The 16,716-nt window shown below is 42.9% G+C and overlaps 1 protein-coding gene across 1 annotated transcript; it reads left to right on the top strand.

The window, feature by feature from the left end:
* Positions 1-12,646: 12,646 nt before the first annotated feature.
* LOC122919735 (olfactory receptor 6N1-like) lies at positions 12,647-13,594 on the top strand. The gene has a single exon (XM_044268920.1). The coding sequence runs from the start codon at positions 12,647-12,649 to the stop codon at positions 13,592-13,594; it is 948 nt and encodes a 315-aa protein (XP_044124855.1).
* The last annotated feature ends 3,122 nt before the right edge of the window (positions 13,595-16,716 follow it).

Below are 16,716 nucleotides of genomic sequence, written 5' to 3'. Positions count from 1 at the left end.
CACCCATGTGCAGCAGTGCATGGATTAATTTCTATGGATGAGGGGGGTTATAGTCACATTTAATATTAATACTGTCCAGGGATTGTACCATAATGGACCTGTGTATATTAAATGTGGGGGTCCGACTCCTGGCACCCCCGCCAATAAGCTGTTTGAGGAGACCGCTATGTCCCAGTGAGCGCCGCAGCCACTGTGCTCGGTATTGCAGCTCAGCCCCAATCACTCGGATGGAAGTGAGCTGCACCTCTAGGCCATGTGAACGATGTCATATGGCCTAGGAAGAGACTGTGGCGCTTACGAAGCACCGCAGCCTCTTCATATAGAAAAAAACACTAGACTAAAATGGAGGGGGGCCCGAGTTGGGTAGACAGCCCCGGGCCTATCGTGCACTTAATCTGCCCCTGCCCCCAGTGTATAATGCCCCCTGTAGTGCCACTTTATAATGGTACCCCCCATAGTGCTGTTAAATGATGCCTACCTTATATATAATGCCCCAGCCCCACCTTAAAGTACCGGTATATAATTCACATCCAAATGTTATTACAGTTGCAAAAAAAAGTATGTGAACCCTTTGGAATGATATGGATTTCTGCACAAATTGGTCATAAAATGTGATCTGATCTTCATCTAAGTCACAACAATAGACAATCACAGTCGGCTTAATCTAATAACATAAAGAATTGAACACACCATGTAAACATTCACAGTGCAGGTGGAAAAAGTATGTGAACCCTTGGATTTAATAACTGGTTGAACCTCCTTTGGCAGCAATAACTTCCACCAAACGTTTGCTGTAGTTGCAGATCAGACGTGCACAACGGCCAGGAGTAATTCTTGACCATTCCTCTTTACAGAATTGTTTCAGTTCAGCAATATTCTTGGGATGTCTGGTGTGAATCGCTTTCTTGCGGTCATGCCACAGCATCTCAGTCGGGTTGAGGTCAGGACTCTGACTGGGCCACTCCAGAAGGTGTATTTTCTTCTGTTTAAGCCATTCTGTTGTTGATTTACTTCTATGCTTTGGGTCGTTGTCCTATTGCAACACCCATCTTCTGTTGGGCTTCAGCTGGAGGACAGATGGCCTTAAGTTCTCCTGCAAAATGTCTTGATAAACTTGGGAATTCATTTTTCCTTCTATGATAGCAATCCGTCCAGGCCCTGACGCAGCAAAGCAGCCCCAAACCATGATGCCCCCACCACCATACTTCACAGTTGGGATGAGGTTTTGATGTTGGTGTGCTGTGCCTCTTTTTCTCCACACATAGTGTTGTGTGTTTCTTCCAAACAACTCAACTTTGGTTTCATCTGTCCACAGAATATTTTGCCAGTACTGCTGTGGAACATCCAGGTGCTCTTGTGCAAACTGTAAACGTGCAGCAATGCTTTTTTTAGACAGCAGTGGCTTCCTCTGTGGTATCCTCCCATGAAATGCATTCTTGTTTAGTGTTTTACGTATCGTAGATTCGCTAACAGGGATGTTAGCATATGCCAGAGACTTTTGTAAGTCTTTAGCTGACACTCTAGGATTCTTCACCTCATTGAGCAGTCTGCGCTGTGCTCTTGCAGTCATCTTTACAGGACGGCCACTCCTAGGGAGAGTAGCAGCAGTGCTGAACTTTCTCCATTTATAGACAATTTGTCTTACCGTGGACTGAGGAACAGCAAGGCTTTTGGAGATACTTTTGCAATCCTTTCCAGCTTTATGCAAGTCAACAATTCTTAATCGTAGGTCTTCTGAGAGCTCTTTTGTGCGAGGAATCATTCACATCAAGCAATGCTTCTTGTGAAAAGCAAACCCAGAACTGGTGTATGTTTTTTTATAGGGCAGCTGTAACCAACACCTCCAATCTCATCTCATTGATTGGACTCCAGTTGGCTGACACCTCACTCCAATTAGCTCTTGGAGATGTCATTAGTCTAGGGGTTCACATACTTTTTCCACCTGCACTGTGAATGTTTACATGGTGTGTTCAATAAAAACATGGTAACATTTCATTCTTTGTGTGTTATTAGTTTAAGCAGACTGCGATTGTCTATTGTTGTGACATTTTATGACCAATTTGTGCAGAAATCCATATCATTCCAAAGGGTTCACATACTTTTTATTGCAACTGTATGCTACTGAGTATACAAGGTTATACTGCATGCATCCAGTATAGCTACAAGCAGAATGCCAAGCCTTGGATGAAGATCTGTCTCCTCTCCTGACATGTTTTAATAAATACTTGTATTCCCCATGAAATAATTCTGGAGCCTCTTTATTCAGACCAGATACATAAAAAAAATTGCAGACCCCAGATCAAACCCTTAAATAAATTCAGATATCAGCCCTATTAATTGCAGAAACCAGACTTCTAAATTAATCCATAAATTAAAACTTGACCTCAAAAGTAATTTAAATACCTGACTCCTAAATAAATTCATACCCCTACAAAAATTCATACCCCAGACCAAAACCCCAAATTGCATTAGACCCCTCTATATATTGACCATCCTCGCTCCCTGAACCTCTGCAGCTTTGGTCACTACTGCTCATTGGGTTTAACGCCGGCAGCATCCAGACAATCTGCATGCTGCTTGGAAAAAAATCATATGATCATGCGAGTGTATTACTGTAGTGCAGCGGCGGCATGAAGCGCACGGCATCATAGCAGCCAATGACGCCGTGCGCTTCTGCTGTCAGCAGGATGCCAGGCCGGGATACCACAGACCGCTCACCTCCGTGTTCCACGGCCGTGTGCATTCGGTCTATGACGGTTGATACGGTTGAAACGTGTCAGACTAGATCAGGATGTGCGTCTTTTAATGTGAACAGTTGTCAATAAAAAAGATATGATTGTACTCGCTGGATCCAGTTTCTCCAGGGTGTGGAGACACTTTAGGATCCGAGCTTTGAGTCTACAAGCTATTCTCTTGGAAGCTGGACATCCACTACATGTGTGCACCTGGGAGCAAAGAGGATATCATTCATTGTTATCCATCTACAAATCCAGAAGATAATGGCTGCTGAAAGAGTATGACCAATGATCCCAAACATACAGCGAATGTCATTAAGAACTATCTTAAGTGTAAAGAAGGAGTCCTGGATGTGATGATTTGCCCCCCACAGATCTCAACATCACCCAGTCTGTCTGGGATTACATGAAGAGACAGAAGGACTGGATGAAGCCTACATCAGTGCTTAGTCCTCCAAGATGTTTGGAATAATCTCTCTGCTGAGTTTCTTCAAAAACTGTGTGCAAGAGTCCCTAGAAGAACTGATGCCGAAGACAATGGGTAGTCACACCAAATACTGATTGGACTTGGATTTCTATTTTGTTCATTTATTTTGCATTTTTTAAAGGGGTTTTCCAGGATTATTATATCAACCCATACTCAGGACAGGTCATCAATATGAGATCAGCGGGGGTTCGACTCCTGAGACCCCCTGACATACATAGTAACATAGTACATAAGGCCGAAAAAAGACATTTGTCCATCCAGTTCGGCCTGTTATCCTGCAAGTTGATCCAGAGGAAGACAAAAAACCCTGTGAGGTAGAAGCCAATTTTCCCCACTTTAGGGGAATATAAACTTCCTTCCCGACTCCAATCAGGCATCAGAATAAGTCCCTGGATCAGCGACCCCTCTCTAGTAGCTATATCCTGTAATATTATTACACTCCAGAAATACATCCAGGCCCCTCTTGAATTCCTTTATTGTACTCACCATCACCACCTCCTCAGGCAGAGAGCTCCATAGTCTCACTGCTCTTACCGTAAAGAGTCCTCTTCTATGTTTGTGTACAAACCTTCTTTCCTCCAGACGCAGAGGATGTCCCCTCGTCACAGTCACAGTCCTGGGGATAAATAGACGATGAGAGTGATCTCTGTACTGACCCCTGATATATTTATACATATTAATTAGATCTCCTCTCAGTCGTCTTTTTTCTAAAGTGAATAACCCTAATTTTGATAATCTTTCAGGGTACTGTAGTTGCCCCATTCCAGTTATTACTTTAGTTGCCCTCCTCTGGACCTTCTCCAGCTCTGCTATGTCTGCTTTGTTCACAGGAGCCCAGAACTGTACACAGTCCTCCATGTGTGGTCTGACTAGTGATTTGTAAAGTGGTAGGACTATGTTCTCATCACGGGCATCTATGCCCCTTTTGATGCAACCCATTATCTTATTGGCCTTGGCAGCAGCTGCCTGACACTGGTTTTTGCAGCTTAGTTTGCTGTTTATTAAAATTCCTAAATCCTTTTCCATGTCAGTGTTACCGAGTGTTTTACCATTTAGTATGTACGGGTGACTTGCATTATTCCTTCCCATGTGCATAACTTTACATTTATCAGTGTTAAACCTCATCTGCCACTTATCTGCCCAAGCCTCCAATCTATCCAGATCCCTCTGTAGTAGTATACTGTCCTCTGTAGTATATATACAGTATACTGTCCTCTGTAGTGTATATACACAGTATACTCTCCTCTGTAGTATATATATACAGTATACTGTCCTCATCAGTGTTAATCACTTTACACAGTTTAGTGTCATCTGCGAAAATTTATATTTTACTATGCAAGCCTTCTACAAGATCATTAATAAATATATTGAAGAGAATAACGCCCAATACTGACCCCTGAGGTACCCCACTAGTGACAGTGACCCAATCTGAGTATGTACCATTAATTACCCACATACAGATGTTTTCTCCCAGTCCGAGCATTCTCATTTTATATACTAACCTTTTATGTGGTACAGTGTCAAATGCTTTGGAGAAGTCCAGATATACGACATCCATTGATTCGCCGCTGTCAAGTCTAGAACTTACCTCCTCATAGAAACTGATTAAATTAGTTTGACATGACCGATCCCTCACGAAGCCATGCTGATATGGCGTTATTTGCTTATTTCCGTTAAGATGCTCTAACATAGCATCTCTCAGAAAACCTTCAAACAGTTTACCCACAACAGATGTTAAACTTACCGGCCTATAGTTTCCAGGCTCTGTTTTTGGACCCTTTTTGAATATTGGCACCACATTTGCCATGCGCCAATCCTGTGGGACATTCCCTGTCAGTATACAGACTGCAAATATCAGAAATAAGGGTCTGGCTATGACATTACTTAATTCCCTTAGGATACGGGGGTGTATGCCATCCGGTCCTGGCGATTTGTCTATTTTAATCTTTTTAAGTCGTTGTTGTACTTCTTCCTGGGTCAGACAGGACACTTTTAATGGGGAATTTATTTCAACATTCAGCATTTCATCTGACAGTTTATTTTTCTCAGTGAATACAGTGGAGAAAAAAATATTTAACAGCTTTGCTTTCTCCTCATCGCTCTCTGCGACTCCCCCCTCATTACTCTTTAACGGGCCGACACCTTCCGATTTATACTTTTAAACATTTATATAATTAAAGAATATTTTAGGGTTAGTTTTACTTTCTTTGGCAAATAATCTCTCTGTCTCTAGTTTGGCCGCTTTTATTTGTTTTTTACATGTTCTATTTTTTTCCTTATAGTTTTTCAGTGCTTCCGTGCTACCTTCTTGTTTTAGTGATTTATATGCTTTATTTTTGTCATTTATTGCTTTCTTTACAGTTCTGTTTATCCACATTGGTTTCTTTTTGTTCCTTAACCGGTTATTCCCATACGGTATGTACCTCTCACAATGAGATTTTAGGATGCTGACGATCAGCTATTTGATGAAACTGTGGCGCTGCAGCCTCCTGACTCCTTAGCAAGCACAATGCCGTCCATTTGATAGCGGCTGTGCTTGGTATCACAGGTCGGACAAACACTTTAGTTGTGCCTAGGCCATGTGACCGAAGAACGTGATGTCACATGTCCTAGGATGAGGCCTTAGCGCTCACTGGGCACTGCGGCCTCTTCATACAGCTGATCGGCAGGGGTCTCGGAAGTCGGACCACTGCCGATCTCATATTGATGACCTATCCCGAGGATGAGTCATCAATTCATCAATATGAAAAGTCTGGACAACCCCTATAATTGATAAAAATAAATTAGTAACTCTTCTATTTTTAAAAGCATTCTTACTTTGCAGCATTTTTCCAAATTCTGCCTAATACTTTTGCACAGTAGTGTGTAAAACAATATCCAGCACTGCAATGGGAATCCTCTTTATTCGATCAGGTAGATCCAGCATGGTGGTAGGGAGGTAGGCTTACAGATCCTTAGTCATAGCAAGTAATCCTACCACCATGCTGGATCTACCTGATCAAATAAAGAGGATTCCCATTGCAGAGCTGGATATTGTTTGCCCCATTTCTTCCTGCCTTCGAGGAATACCTGTGTAAGGAGCGGTGAGCTGGGCTATGTCTATTCCTTGCCTAGTACTGTATGTCTACCCTCACACTTCCTTCATATTATGCAATTTTGTATTCTGTTTTACGTCAGGCTCGGGGAATCTAAGCGGTAAAGTGATTACGACCTGAACACCTCTGAGATTCTGTTCCATGTTGTAATAATTAGCAACCTTTCACTAAATGGGGGGGGGAGAAGTATCAACATGGAAGTTTCCTCGCTCTGTAAACAGCTCATTAATTACCCCTCCATGGGATTTGTTAATTGGAAAGCGATTATTACTGTGAAATCACAATCTTAAATGATATTGGAAGTGCAAGGCAATTACCTGGAGGACATGGAGGCACAACTGATGCGTTCTTAGTGGAAATCTTAAGAGTCAACATGAGAGATTATTAAAATGTTAACTGTTAAGGACCCATTCAGACGGCCGGAGTGATTTGCGGATCCGCAAAACACGGATACAGCCGTGTGCGTTCCGCAATTTGCGGACCGCACATGGCCGTAACCATAATATATAATGTTTATTCTTGTCCGCAATTGCGGACAACAATAGGACATGTTCTATCTTTTCCGCAGAGTCGCTGAACGGAACCACGTTGTGCTGTCCGTATCTTTTGCGGCCACATTAAAATGAAGGGTCTGCACCCGTTCCGCAAAATTGCGGAACGGATGGGGACTCCTTCATACGGCCGTCTGAATGAGCCCTTATTGTGATAGTATGTGTATAGTAAGGTTACATGTATGGCGGCATGTCTTATATCAATGGCGGAATACTACAGGTTGCTCATAGGCCCTCTGTGGCAATGTGCCTCCTTGAGCAGTGCATCTAGGCACAGACAACGTGAGCTAATGCCATGATTTAGTATAGTCTGAGTCACACGGAGGTACAGTATGGACTCTTAGCTACCTATGGCCACAGTATTACTGGTTTCTATAACATTTCTCTAAATACAGCAATGTCCAACTCAATGGTTGGCAAAAAGTTTCGAAGGGTAGACTGTCTTCCTGTTGAGCTTGTACAAGGAAGTCATGGACATGGCTACCTGCTACATAATAGGCTTTAGTTCTCTGATAGACTGGGAAGGACCATGGCCAGTACCATCCTCCATTGAGGTATTGAGAAGTCTATTATCCTCCAGTGTTATCTGAGGGGGTCATCCAGTGATTTTAAAGGGTTATTCCAGACAAATATTTATCACCTGTCAAATGCATAGGATTGCTGTGCTTTCCATCAGTGCCATAGACTTTGAATGGAGCAGTAGGGCACACTCAACCGGTGATCCATTTAAACTCTTCCTAACCCTGGTCTTGGGGCTAGAGGAATGATGGGCCAGGCTCCCCCAGTGAGCAATCACTTGGGTCCAAGCAGCTCAATCTCTACCAATCTGGTATTTGCGACCTATCCAGCCATGTAATGCAGCAGCAGAAAATGTAAAGCTAGATTCCGTTTCCCTCTGCAATAACAGTTGACCACCAGGAGTTAGGGAAACTGGACCCACAACCATCAGCTGATCACCATGTTGGCTTCTTTTTGGGAAAAATAAATTGTTGATTTGGCGAGACAACCAGGTAGCTACATTTGAATATGCTACGTTCCTCTACCTATGGTTCATTAGTGTCCTCATCAGTTCACAAATGGGCATCACCCATTACTCCCACTCCTGGTCTTGTGACCAGGTTCCCACACCAGGCAATCAGTGTGATTTCAAGCAGTTCAATCTCCACCAATCTGGCATTTGTGACCTATCCAACCATGTAATGCTACAGTTCCCCAGCAAAAGAAAATGTATAGCCATATTTGGATTCCCCCAGCAATGACAGATGACCAATGAGAGTTAGAGGAACCGGACCCACAACCATTAGCTGATCACCATGATGGATTCTTTTTTAAATAAAAAAAATATATTCTCTTGGTGAGACAAGCAAGTAGCTACATTTATGTTTACTACAGACCTCTACCTATGGCTTATTAGGGTCAGTTCAATGATGGTCATCATTCATCACTCCTACTCCTGGTCTTGGGACTCGCGAAGGATGGACCAGGCAATCAGTGGAGGTCCAAACTGTTCGACCTGCCTAAGTCTGGCATTTGTCATTTATCAAGCCATGTAATTGTACATTTGCCCAGCAGCAGAAAAAGTATAGCCGGACGCAACTTCCATCAGCAATGACAGCTGACCACTGGGAGCTAGAGAAACTGGAACCACAGTCATTAGCTGATCGCCATGATGTTTTTTTTATTTTTTTTTGCCAAAATATAAATTGTTATCTTTTTGAGCCAACCAAGCCACCATATTTTTATCTCCAATAGACCTCCAACTATGGTTTATTAGGGTCAGTATCCATTTTCCAATGGGCATCACTCATCTTTTTCAGTTTTGTGCATGCTGCAGTTTGATTTACAACTCTGGAGAATGCATTTTGGTGAAATTCCTCGGTAATTGGGGTACAATGCAACATTTCTGTAGGAACTTCAGTGTCTAGATAAACAACTCACTTCTTCTATACTGTTAACCTCTCAAGACAAACACAACTAAGGTGGAAGATAATTCCATGTTTTTGCACTGAACAAATACCAGGGCCTAAAAACTCAGATGATGATGATATGACTGATCTGTCTGGTGATGCAAAATGTCCACATGGTCAAGAAGAGACAGAATTGTGCGGTTATGGAATGACACTAATCTGCTTGTACTTGTGTTGTTTGTTTGTTTTTGCAATTTTAACCCTCAGAAAAAAAAAGTTGGAATAGCTTAAATTAGAAGCTAGCAAATATGTAATGGATTACCAGAGTCAGAATTTTTGTAAGATACTGGAACCAACATTGCTCAGGTGAGGTAAGTGTAGACGAGAAACATTTGGGTAAAGCAGATGTAACTTATCTATCTCATATCTTGAAATACATTCAATCTTAATAGCATTATTAATCATATTACTTTTTATTTTTGGTTCTCTCCGTGATGGGAGTTCAGTGACATTTTTAGATCTCCAGCGTTAAACCCTCCAGAGTGAAGCTGTTATTGACGGTCTATAAAACCCAGTGGTGCTATTCTTGAGTTCTGATACTGGCTGTATTTCCACACACAGCTGATGGTGGTGTTCTGTATCACAGTAGAGGGTAAATTGGCAAACTAAATACAACGAATACTATACTGTTATATTGTATTCTGATTATATGCATATATAAATATATATATACATACACTCACCTAAAGAATTATTAGGAACACCTGTTCTATTTCTCATTAATGCGATTATCCAGTCAACCAATCACATGGCAGTTGCTTCAATGCATGTAGGGTTGTGGTCCTGGTCAAGACAATCTCCTGAACTCCAAACTGAATGTCAGAATGGGAAAGAAAGGTGGGCTACAACAGCAGAAGACCCCACCGGGTACCACTCATCTCCACTACAAATAGGAAAAAGAGGCTACAATTTGCACGAGTTCACCAAAATTGGACTGTTGAAGACTGGAAAAATGTTGCCTGGTCTGATGAGTCTCGATTTCTGTTGAGACATTCAAATGGTAGAGTCCGAATTTGGCGTAAACAGAATGAGAACATGTATCCATCATGCCTTGTTACCACTGTGCAGGCTGGTGGTGGTGGTGTAATGGTGTGGGGGATGTTTTCTGGGCACACTTTAGGCCCCTTAGTGCCAATTGGCCATCGTTTAAATGCCACGGGCTACCTGAGCATTGTTTCTGACCATGTCCATCCCTTCATGACCACCATGTACCCATCCTCTGATGGCTACTTCCAGCAGGATAATGCACCATGTCACAAAGCTCAAATCATTTCAAATTGGTTTCTTGAACATGACAATGAGTTCACTGTACTAAAATGGCCCCCACAGTCACCAGATCTCAACCCAATAGAGCATCTTTGGGATGTGATGGAACGGGAGCTTCGTGCCCTGGATGTGCATCCCTCAAATCTCCATCAACTGCAAGATGCTATCCTATCAATATGGGCCAACATTTCTAAAGAATGCACCTTGTTAAATCAATGCCACGTATAATTGAGGCAGTTCTGAAGGCAAAAGGGGGTCCAACACCGTATTAGTATGGTGTTCCTAATAATTCTTTAGGTGAGTGTATATATATATATATATATATTTTCCAGCTGATGCTTCTAATTTTCTGATTAGAGTGCTCCAGTGATACTTTTCCTTAGGTGGAACTTAAAGGGAACCTGTCATCAACTTTATGCTGATCTCACTGAGGGCAGCATAAAATAGGGACAGAAATGCTGATTTCAGCGGTGTGTCACTCATGAGCTAAAAGTATCAACTCACCTGTCTCTACTTTATTCTGCCGTTAGTATGGGCAGCATAAAGTTGATGACAGGTTCCCTTTAACATTTTCTATGTAGACCATTATACAGTTTAAAAAAGACACTGATCCATCAAATCCAACTTTTTCTCCTACAGTGTTGATCCAAAGAAAGACAAAACGTCCTAGGAGACAAGTGCCAATTTTCCCATATTTCTTTCCAAATTTAAATAATGCAATCAGAATATTACAAGATGGGTCAATACTCCATCTCCGGAAACAGAGTAACTATGAACTTGTAATATTACAAAAATCCTTCTAATAGCTTTTATTTCCATACACACAAATGCATTGGGAACACTACACATTCTATTTCAAATCAAAACATGAAGAAAAATATATCACATTTGTGTTGTTCCTCTAAAAAATTTTTGGAAGAAAAGTGAATATTAGACTGTTAAAAAAAAATAGCAGTGTTTGTATTCTTCTTTACAAACTCAAACATTCACTGTATAAACTGAAAAATGTCTGAAGATTTTGCTTTCCTTTGAATCCCTTCACTAATATTTAGTTGTATAACCGCTGTTTCTGAGAACTGCTGGACATCTGTGTTGCATAGAGTCACCACCTTCTGCCCCTGTGACCAGGTTCTCCAGCCCAGGAGGATTGGACTACATTCCACAGTTCTTCTCTATTTCTTAGTTTTGCCTCAGAAACTGTATTTTTGATGTCACCCCACAAGTTTTCTATTGGATTAGGATCCGGGGATTGGGCTGGCCACTCCATAACGTCAATCTTGTTGGTCTGGAACTAAGATGTTGCACGTTTACTGGTGTGTTTGGGGTCGTTGTCTTGTTGGAACACCCATTTCAAGGGCATTTCCTCTTCAGCATGAGGCACCATGACCTCTTCCAGTATTCTGATGTATTCAAACTGATCCATGATCCCTGGTCTGCGATAAATAGGCCCAACACCGTAGTATGAGAAACATCCCCATATCATGATGCTTGTCCACCATGCTTCACAGTCTTCACAGTGTACTGTGGCTGGAATTCAGTGTTTGAGGATCGTCTGACAAACTGTCTCCGGCCACTAGACCCAAAGAGAACAATCTTACTTTCATCAGTCCACAAAATGTCTCTTTAGGCCGTCAATGTGCTCTTTGGCAAATTGTAACCTCTTCAGCACATGTCTTTTTTTCAGCAGTGGGACTTTGCGGGGGCTTCTTGCAGATATCTTGGCTTCACATAGGCGTCTTCTAATTGTAACAGTCCTCACAGGGAACTTTAGACCTTCTTCGATCTTCCTGGAACTGATTGTTGGCCGAGTCCTTGCCATTTTGGCTATTCTTCTATCCATTCGAATGGTAGTTTTTCACTTTCTTCCACGTCTTTTAGGTTTTGGTTGCCATTTTAAAGCATTTGTGATCATTTTAGCTGAGCAGCCTATCATTTTCTGCACTCCTTTATATGTTTTCCCCTCTCCAATCAACTTTTTAATCAAGGTACGCTGTTCTTCTGAACAATGTCTGGAACGACCCATTGTCCTCAGAATTTCCGAGAGAAATGCACTGTAACCAGCATGTACAACATTTGCTGCCTTCCTTCCTTTTTTAAATAAAGGCAATAATTGCCACCTGTTTTTCAAAGAATGAATGACCTCATTCATTGAACGCCACACTGCTATTATTTTGAACATGCCCCATTCAATTAGTGATTCAATTACACAGAATCTGCAGCATGCATGTCATGACTATTGGGTCTGTTGGGTTTCTATTACTCTACTACACCTGCTAGTAAATTATTTTTCATGTAGAAATATCATTTCTACCAAAAACAGTGATTGATCAGGTTAGTGATGTCTGACTGCTATTATTTTTAACACAACTGTACATCTTTCAGGAAGGATTTCAGAAAACTATTGCTCAGCCAGTCATTAGTCAATGACTAATAAGCCACTAATAGACTGGCGTGGTAGCATCTTATTCCCCTCTCCTGAAAGCAGTATGTGTATTTATTAATCATGTGTGCTAAATCCTTTATATTTTCCCTTATTTTAGGGACCATGGTATGCAATGGAAACTGGAGCTTGGCCAGCACCTTCATAGTTGTGGGCTTTGAGGCGGTTCGGGAGACTGAGCTCTTTCTGTTCTGCCTATTCCTTCTTATGTATGTGATCACCATTGGAGCCCATTTACTCATTATAGGACTTGTGGCTATAGATAAGTGTCTTCACAAACCAATGTATGTGTTTTTGACCAATTTCTCGGTGGCAGAGATTGCATATATCACAGCAACTATTCCGAAGATGCTTGATGGTCTACTGACCCGGAACAAGGAGATTTCATATTCTGCTTGTCTCGTTCAGTTTTATTTCTTCTTTGCATTTGGAGCCACTGAAAACTGTTTTCTCGTTGTGATGGGATATGACCGCTATGTAGCAATCTGTCAGCCATTGCACTATACAACCATGATGGCCAAAAGGACAAGTTTGGGCTTGACAATTGGAGCCTGGGCAAGTGGGTTAATGGCAGCCACCTCGCCTGCTATCTGGGTTTCTTCATTGAAGTTTTGTTATCCTAACCAAATTGACCACTTCTTCTGCGATTATGCTCCTCTACTAAAGCTGTCTTGTGAGGACACGTCCAGAGGCGAATTGACATTCACTGTCTTATCTTGGACTATAGTTTTGGGTTGCTTTTTTCTAACTTTAGTGTCTTATGCCCTCATAATTCACTCTGTTCTAAAAATCCCTTCTGTTGAAGGACAGAAGAAGGCTTTCAGTACTTGCGCATCACACCTCACAGTAGTGTCCATATTTAATGGGACTGTTATCTTCGTTTACCTACGTCCTACCTCCACAGTCCGGTTCACTTTCGACAAGGTGATATCTATCTTTTACTGCCTGGTGACACCACTCATGAACCCTATTATATATTGTCTGAGGAACACTGATGTTAAGAATGCCTTGTACAAGGTATTAAAGAACTGTAGAGCAACACAGTATGACTAATGAAATAATTTCAATTCTCGGCGTTCCAGATCGGAGAGGAGGAGGTGTATATACGTGTGCTTGATTTGTATCACTGGGTAGAGCTGGGCTGTATGTGTAGGCATAACATGTTCTCATTCATTTTTGGTTCCTCATGATTTTTTCTTTGACCTTGACAAGCTCCAATTTTCTCTGTGGCATTTCACTTTGGAACATGAACCAAAAAGTTTTGACAAAGATAAGTTTCGATAATTTTGAAAGTCACCAGAATCCACAGATTTGGACCAGTCATGCCTTATACTTCTTTAAAGGGTTATATCATCACTAGGATATGCCACCAATGTCAGATAAGTGTGGGTTCCATCTCTGGGACCTGCTCCAATCTCCAGAAATGGGCCCCCAAAGCAACAGAGAGCTCACCATGTGCTATTTTCAGCAGTCCCACATTGTTTGCCATCGGTGGGATATCCTAGCGATATGACATCAATGGCTGAGATGAGACAACTCCTTTTAAAAAATGAAGACTCAATATCATCATTGACTTTATAGGCATTGTCACGAACACCACTCACTGCACGCATGACTTGTATGTGAGTGAAAGGGGTTAATCTTTCCTACTTCACGTACATCTTTCGTATAAGGCTACAAATAACTTAAAGGGAGTAGGTCACCATGAAATTCACTGTTAAAGGGGTTTTCGGAGATTTTTATACTGATAACTAGGGATGAGCGAATCGACTTTGGATGCTTCATCCGAAGTCGATTTGCATAAAACTTTGTTGTAGAAACATAGAATGTGTCGGCAGATAAGAACCATTTGGCCCATCTAGTCTGCCCAATATGCTGAATACTATGAGCTCCGTACAGTATTAGAATGTATTGGCTCCAATGAGCCGAAGTTATTACTTTGCGAAGTCTCACAAGACTTTGCATAATAACTTCATGAATTAATTATTACTGTAAAAAACCTTGATACTTAAACTCTGTTCCAGTTCCAAGGTACCACTCGGCGGAGGTTCGGTAGGAGCCTCTATGTAGATTCTAAGAAAAAAAGAACAAAACACCCCTGTATGCAGCTGTCTTGTGCCTTACAGAATGTCAGAATCCATAACTGAAACCCGACAGACCTCATTATATGGGATCCTATGGGTGGTTTGTGTCCTATGATTGTGGGGTTTGAGACGGTTCGGAAGACTGAACTTCAAAGGGAATTCTGGACATGGAACCCGTATCAAGAATGGCCAGGGCACTTGTAATTTTCCATGGTGCAGTTTATAAAACCACAAGCTGAATAAAAAGGGGTTGTCCCATCCGGGCCCCTGAAGTGAAGGGAGAGCACAATGTGCATGCACCGCCATCCTCTATTATACTATGAGTGTTCTGATAATAGCTGATCACTGGCAATTCCATAGCAGTGAATGGAGATAATGCTGCACATGCACACTGTTATGGGGGGATCTGTGGATGACACACTGTTATGGGGGGATCTGTGGATGACACACTGTTATGGGGGATCTGTGGATGACACACTGTTATGGGGGATCTGTGGATGACACACTGTTATGGGGGGATCTGTGGATGACACACTGTTATGGGAGGATCTGTGGATGACACTGTTATGGGGGGGATCTGTGGATGACACACTGTTATGGGGGGATCTGTGGATGACACACTGTTATGGGGATCTGTGGATGACACACTGTTATGGGGGGATCTGTGGATGACACTGTTATGGGCGATCTGTGGATGACACACTGTTATGGGGAGATCTGTGGATGACACACTGTTATGGGGGATCTGTGGATGACACTGTTATGGAGGATCCATGGTCGGATGACACACTGTTATGGTGGGGATCTGTGGATGACACTGTTATGGGCGATCTGTGGATGATACACTGTTATGGGGGATCTGTGGATGACACTGTTATGGGGGATCTGTGGATGACACTGTTATGGAGGGATCTGTGGATGACACTGTTATGGAGGATCCATGGTCGGATGACACACTGTTATGGGGGATCTGTGGATGACACAGTGTTATGGGAGATTTGCGGATGACACTGTTATGGGGGATCTGTGGATGACACACTGTTATGGGGGGATCTGTGGATGACACTGTTATGGGCGATCTGTGGATGACACACTGTTATGGGGGGATCTGTGGATGACACACTGTTATGGGGGATCTGTGGATGACACTGTTATGGGCGATCTGTGGATGACACACTGTTATGGGGCGATCTGTGGATGACACACTGTTATGGGGGATCTGTGGATGACACACTTATGGGGGGGATCTGTGGATGACACTGTTATGGGCGATCTGTGGATGACACACTGTTATGGGGGGATCTGTGGATGACACACTGTTATGGGGGGATCTGTGGATGACACTGTTATGGGCGATCTGTGGATGACACTGTTATGGGGGATCTGTGGATGACACTGTTATGGAGGATCCATGGTCGGATAACACACTGTTATGGGGGATCTGTGGATGACACAGTGTTATGGGAGATTTGCGGATTACACTGTTATGGGGGATCTGTGGATGACACTGTTATGGAGGATCTGACTGTGATACTGCCACAATATGTGGCTTTATAGATGGCTTTTATCAGCAGCCCTGGTCTGCTCCCCCCAGTACTGAAAAAAAGGCACTGCTAATTTGGACCTGAGATTCTTAATCTAATCAGCAGGCACAGGCAGAACACACAGGGAGCGCACACAGGGAATGCACACAGAGAGCACACACAGGAGGCACAGGGAGCGAGCAGAGAGAGCACACACAGGAGGCACAGGGAGCGAGCAGAGAGAGCACACACAGGGGGCACAGGGAGTGCACACAGGGAGTGCACACAGAGAGCACACACAGGAGGCACAGGGAGCGAGCACAGAGAGCACACACAGGGGGCACAGGGAGCGCACACAGGGAGTGCACACAGAGAGCACACACAGGAGGCACAGGGAGCGAGCACAGAGAGCACACACAGGGGGCACAGGGAGCGCACACAGGGATTGCACACAGAGAGCACACACAGGAGGCACAGGGAGCGAGCACAGAGAGCACACACAGGGCACAGGGAGCGCACACAGGGAGTGCACACAGAGAGCACACACAGGAGGCACAGGGAGCGAGCA

Source organism: Bufo gargarizans, chromosome 9, assembly GCF_014858855.1.
Source record: "Bufo gargarizans isolate SCDJY-AF-19 chromosome 9, ASM1485885v1, whole genome shotgun sequence".
NCBI classification, from domain to species: domain Eukaryota; kingdom Metazoa; phylum Chordata; class Amphibia; order Anura; family Bufonidae; genus Bufo; species Bufo gargarizans.
Note: the sequence above shows the minus strand (reverse complement) of the source record. Positions and strands in the feature narration are given on the sequence as shown.

Coding starts and splice junctions, on each gene's coding strand:
- LOC122919735 (XM_044268920.1), top strand. CDS start 12,647: ATGGTATGCAATGGAAACTGGAGCTTGGCCAGCACCTTCATAGTTGTG.